Source organism: Lipophrys pholis, assembly GCF_963383615.2.
Source record: "Lipophrys pholis genome assembly, chromosome: 10".
NCBI classification, from domain to species: domain Eukaryota; kingdom Metazoa; phylum Chordata; class Actinopteri; order Blenniiformes; family Blenniidae; genus Lipophrys; species Lipophrys pholis.
Window position 1 is genome coordinate 7,876,028 of NC_137640.1, and position 6,000 is coordinate 7,882,027.

At 39.5% G+C, this 6,000-nt stretch overlaps 1 protein-coding gene across 1 annotated transcript in view; it reads right to left on the reverse strand.

Moving 5' to 3' along the window:
• col24a1 (collagen type XXIV alpha 1 chain) overlaps positions 1–6,000 on the reverse strand; it is a 95,142-nt gene that overhangs the window by 18,096 nt on the left and 71,046 nt on the right. The window contains exons 33-40 of the mRNA XM_080473294.1: positions 5,854–5,907; positions 5,698–5,751; positions 4,349–4,402; positions 2,758–2,811; positions 2,424–2,531; positions 1,805–1,858; positions 1,601–1,708; positions 883–936 (exon numbers count right to left, since the gene is read on the reverse strand). Of these exons, the coding sequence (XP_080329420.1) occupies positions 883–936; positions 1,601–1,708; positions 1,805–1,858; positions 2,424–2,531; positions 2,758–2,811; positions 4,349–4,402; positions 5,698–5,751; positions 5,854–5,907 (540 nt within the window). The remainder of the gene's footprint in view (positions 1–882; positions 937–1,600; positions 1,709–1,804; positions 1,859–2,423; positions 2,532–2,757; positions 2,812–4,348; positions 4,403–5,697; positions 5,752–5,853; positions 5,908–6,000) is intronic.

Below are 6,000 nucleotides of genomic sequence, written 5' to 3' on the forward strand. Positions count from 1 at the left end.
AGATTGGAGTCTAAGTACTTGAGGCCAAACTGTTCATAGCTGTGGAAGGTTTGTAAGAGGTGAAAAGGTACGGCCATTGTGGAAAGGATGGAGACGAGGGCCAGGAGTGATCTCAGATAGAAGGGTTGACATGGGACGGTCAATGGCACTGAAGACAAGGACTGAAAAGACAGAGGATGTTGAAGTTTCCACTTGGAGTGAGGTTAAAGAGTGAGTACACGCGATGGACAGTTCATGTTGGACACTTTGGTTGGAAAGTGAGAGAGAGAGAGATGAGCTGGTTTGGTGTGAAGGAGAGATGATAGATACATATGTAGGGAGAAAGATGCTGGGATGTCACTGCCAGGCAAAAGGAGAAGATAAAGTCCAGTGAGGAGGTTCATGGAGGCAATGTGGGAGGACATCCAATTGATGAGTTCGAGGAAGGAGGATTTAGGAGACAGAGGGCACTGCAAGAAAGTCTTAGTAGGAAAGTGTCAGAAAGAGAAGTGGAGCTTATATTGATCAGCTGTAACATTAGAACAACCTGTTAGACCCACTTTTTACTCCTCACACACCATAAACTGCAATGCACTGTGTATTCCAAAACCTTTCTATCAGTATCAGCATGAACTTCTGCAACGAACTGAGCTAACACAGTACGTCTGCTGGACTCGTCACTGACCATCCAGAGCTCCTGACCCTGTCATCCGGTCACTGATTTTCTTCTATTGGACAAGTTTTCAAAGAAACTGACCTCTGCAGACTAGGGGAGGCTCTGACACAATCATCGCAGAGTTGCACACTGTGAATCACATTCGTACTTTGATTTTTTGCTATGTCATATGAATGCATGTGTCAAATATGACAATTCATGAAACACTTGTGGAGGAAAAAACTCACTGGGTATCCCGCCAGTCCTGGTTGCCCTTCTGGCCCCATGACTCCCAGCTGACCCTGGAAACAGTGCAGGAAGTGAACACAAAGTCAGGCTTTGACACAGTCGTGGCACTTTCTGTATTCTTTTGTTTTCTTCAGCAATTTCGATAAGTTTAACCTTGGCCTCAAAGAGATCTGTGCAACTGAATTCTGTGACCAAAGTTGTTTTATGGCAGGGATATAAATCCTCTATCCACTGCTCTCGCAACACAGTTTTACTGTTTCTGCTGACAAGAGATGAGAGAATTGTGGAGAAACTTTCTCTGTAAGGAAGAAAAATGAATGTCTTCCTCTTGGCTCGGCTTTCTCGCTTTTTTTTTCGGCTTTGTTTTGCAAAGCTCAAAATACAAAGTATAAATCTGACAGAGCTTTTTGTCTCAGAACACAGATGGCTTCACATCCAGTATTACATAACACAAAAATACAATACAAAATTCAACCTAAAAGATCCCTTTTAAAGCATCAGCATAATTTCAATTCTGACTTTTATGATAGGAGTGCACTAAAAAAAAAAGTGCATCCCGAATGAACAGGGGAAAAAAAAGCGTACAAAATGTAACTGCCTGGATGTGTTTGTCAACCTCCTGCACATGAGAAAGTGGGCCAGTGATGATTTGTCGCTCAAAACAAGTGGTTGTGATTCTGGGACAGAGAGGACACAAAGAAAAAACTAAGAACTAACAGGTGTGCCTCGAGTTCCCCTGGCGCCTTTCAGCCCCGGCTCGCCTGGCTGGCCAACATCTCCTCGGCTGCCAACCTCACCAACGAGACCTGGAGGACCCCTCTCTCCCTAGAAGGATTCAAAGAGTCAAACACCAATTAACAACATTCAATCCCAATAACTTTGACCGTCAGTAAGAAAAAGCAGAAAAGTGGGATCTTTAACCTTCTTTCCGGGCCTTCCCCTCTTCCCTGGAGGACCCAGTTTTCCCTCCGGTCCCTGTAAAGCAAAACTAATTAAAACTTTATATTGTGAGACACTGTTGGTTAAACCTGTAAATACCCGGCTGTGTGCCAAAACACCTCACAGCTCAAAACAAATCACGACATTGTCTTTATACACATCATGATTGCCTCCCAAACTGTTCACTGCTGATAAAGACGCGGCCGTAGTTTTTCAGGTATCACTAGGGAGACATTCACACAGTCGTCCAGCTCTGTATCTTTGCACTGATGTACCCTTTCTACTTATCACCAGCGACTTTTACTGCCCCTTATCAACTGTGAAAATGCTGGAAGATGTGTCTTTAAACAAACAAGGCACTCAGCCTTTTGACAGACAGCTTTCAAACAAGGACACACATCCTGAGGTTTTCCTCACAAAACCTTTTCGTGAGCCAGTAACAAAAAGTCTTTGTTGAAGAGAAGGCTGACCCCTACTGGGACACACAAGGCATTATATGGGATAAACAGGTACAATGACTGCATGTAATTTAAAGCAGTTATTATATTAGAACATTTTTTGGAGAAAAAATAAAAAATTAATAAATGTAGGACAAACATACACGAAAGCCCTGTTTTCCCGTCCCGCCAGGTGTTCCAGGAGCGCCAGTGTCACCTTCGATCCCCTTGTCTCCTGGTTCTCCAATTGGGCCACGTTCACCAGGCTCGCCCTGGCAGCGTGACAAGGACGAACAAAGAGATGCATACATTCACATTATCTCTGACCTCTATTATCAGCAGGGGGGTGAGCAGGTAAGATAATTAAAAATTTAACTATATATCAGTGGACGGCCTTATATTCATTTCCTGAATAAATTTTATTCATTCAAGGGAATGATGCCGAAACCCCCCAAATGGTTTCATATTGGTTGACTAAATGTCGGTAAACGTGTTCACCTTGGTTCCATCTTTTCCTTGAGGACCATCTTCACCAGGAGGACCAGGAGGGCCCTTATAAAAGAAGAAGAAAAAAAATCAGCAATATAGAAATTGAGAAACAAACACTGACAGTTTTATGGTCACTCATAGTTTTGGTTTCACAAATCAATCAAGGTCACTAGAATCATGCTTCATTGCTGCACCAAATGGCAGCGCGCTACTTAAAGTAAAGTATTCTGGATCTGTTAAAAATTTAAAAAAAATTGTTGGCAACAAAAATGCCGATGAAAGGGTCTGAATAGTAATTCAAATTGTGTTTAAGCTAAAGTTTAAAAAAAGTAGTAAAGTAGATTACATAATTGTACTAATATAGGCGTACTATCACATGATAAAATACTTAGAAGTAACTACTACTTAATTACAGCAATGTGAGTATTCATAATTCTTTACTTCCACCTGTAAGAGAATGTATACATATTTAAGTAAGTCGATATTTCCTCAATAATCCACAGTGAGATTTCTGGTAACAGGTTTGTTGGTTGGTTTGTCATGCTGTCATGAGTGTTTACTTTCACCTCCGGCCATAGCCAGTATCACACATGCGCGGGGCTGCAGGTGTGAGGTCTAACGCACCTGAAAACTAATCGAACAGGCAAAATCAAGATGTACAATTATGGAGTTTTAAGTATTTTATTCTATTTCTGCATTTAAATTCTTAGCTCTATTTATTATCGTGACTCTTTTATTGTATGTTCTTATCCTGGTTGTATGTCAGTGACTGCTTTACTCTGATTAAGTTTTTTTTTTTTTTATTGTGTTTTATTGTGGTTTGTTTTTATCTATTTTGACCTTATTTATTTTTGATCTTATCTTATTTATGTATCGGTGAACGGCAGAACATTGAGCACTTATCTCGTTTATCTTTGTCACTTGGCAAATTATCTGCCTGTCCGTTTCATTGCGTGTCTTATATTTGCTATGACGTTGCCAAATGCATGAGAAAAAAACTGCAAAACAAATCTACCCATTGGTACTAATAAAGTGACCTGGACCCTTGAACCTCAAAGTTCTCAGACATATGTTCAGGGACCAATTAATGAACTATATATTTATTTTCTAAACAGCAGAACTTGATCCACTTTAACAATATGGTTATCTTAAAACAAAAGGTAAAATAACTTTAAAAATACCAACCAAAAGCAAATATCTATTAAACAATATACAAAAATAAATGAAATGATGTACGAGGTAATTGAGCATTTTCTCTATTTTCACATTTTCTTTAGCCTAACTATGGCGAGTCAGATGAGATAAAACTAAATAAAAAAAAAATCTCCTAAAACTAATCTCTTTAATCATTCTCCACTCATTCGGACTTACCAAGTAAACAACGCACTGTACGTGAGTATTACTGCTCCGTTTAAAATCGAAGCAGTTCAAACTCTATTTATATAGTTAATCTGACAAAAACAACTTTGTCCGGCTGCTTTTTCTCTGGTCAAGAGATGAATCATCTTAGTCTGAACGAAGAGGAGTAAATATACAACCGGGTTAGGTTCATCCAAACACGAGGAAGGAAGAGATTAGTGGATTGTTTGCAGTCACTCACTCTCATTCCCTCCTGTCCCAGCTCCCCTTCAGCTCCCGGAGGCCCAACTTCTCCCTGTGGGAGGACAAAACATGAGAAATGACTGTCTGGATGTGAAAACGTTAATATCTGCAACAACACAACCACTCTTAGTGGGGGCATTGGAGCTGAAGGATAGAGTCCCTGAAGTGGCCCGGTTTGGATTGGACTGGAGGAAGACGCATCACAGTGTGACAGAGTCATTTGGAATAATACAACCACCGGTTCTGGTCTGGTGACTGTTACAGTTAGGTTGGAGAATTCTTTTCATTTGGATTCCGAGTTCTTAGTCTGGGTTCAGGTGGACGAACATTTCTGAGTCACAGCTGAGTAAAGTGCAACAGAGTTTCTAGTGTAAAACTTAAGGTTTTGCAGGAAACCAGTTTCAAAACCTGGAAGCGGGATACTGCTCATCGACTCACACAATGTAACTCTCATTCTCGCTTTCATGCGACCTGCTGGGTTTGGACATGATGTAAACAATAGATTTGACTTATTTTTTATTACCTTTATCTTAATAAAGCTTTTACTTTATGTACTCTCCTTTATATGTTGTTTTTAATCCCTTTGTTTCAATGTTTTTCATAATCTTAATCGCTTAAGATTCTTAATCGCTTTGTTTTGATGTATTTCGTTAATTTCTTTGTAAAGCCTCGCCTTGTGTGACTAGTGGGCTATACGTTGAGAAAAATAAATCCGAAAAGTAAATTTAACTTAACTGAATGTGTGAAATCAACAATAAAGTTTCAAGTTTGTATCTTTACACGAATATATCTAGTATTGAAATCAAAAATATTCATTCAAAATACAAGACATCTAATTTTTTCAGAACATAGCATAGTGTAATGTGAGCCAATATTTCTAAATTCATCCACACAACAAAAATGATCTTGTTATCGTTACTGTGTTTAATTTGGTATTTCATCACACCAAATACTAATAAACCCATCCGTGTTCCGGATAGACTGAAGATGTGCAAACACAAACTTAAGTTCACTTTTCTTGGATTAAATTATTCGTGTATAAAAAAAACAAGTATGTAGTTTACATAAAGAACAATTTTGCATAAATCAACAGAAATAAAAGATGTAAATAGTCGTCTTTTTATTAAGTAGATGTAGTACAATATTTCTATCGGTGTATATAAACTTGCCTTTTGCACAATCGATTTCTGTTTTATAAAAAGCTACACTGGTGTCGGGTCCAACCGAGCAGAGCCGAGGGTTTCATTTACGCGACTGCAAGATTGACCGAACTGAAGCTCTTCAAAACAAATGTTTCTTCATGATGCACTGATGAAGTGGTGAATGCAAAGCAGTGCTCATGCTGACCTTCAACCCCGGCTCGCCAATGGCGCCTGGTTCACCCTCCAAACCTGGCACACCCTGCAGAGAGAACACAGAGAGGCTCAGTTCTTCATTTGTATACTTAGTAAACTCTCAAACTCTTATCTCATATACAAGGCGCTGTGAAATAGGATTATTTACTTCAGGTCCTTGCTCTCCATCAGGCCCAGCTTCTCCTGGAGGTCCTTTGGGTCCCTGCGAGAAAAAAAAAAAGGCTCTTTATATAAAACTTAAATAACACAAAGGTAATAGTGCAATGATATCATCACTGGATGTGCTAAGCATGGC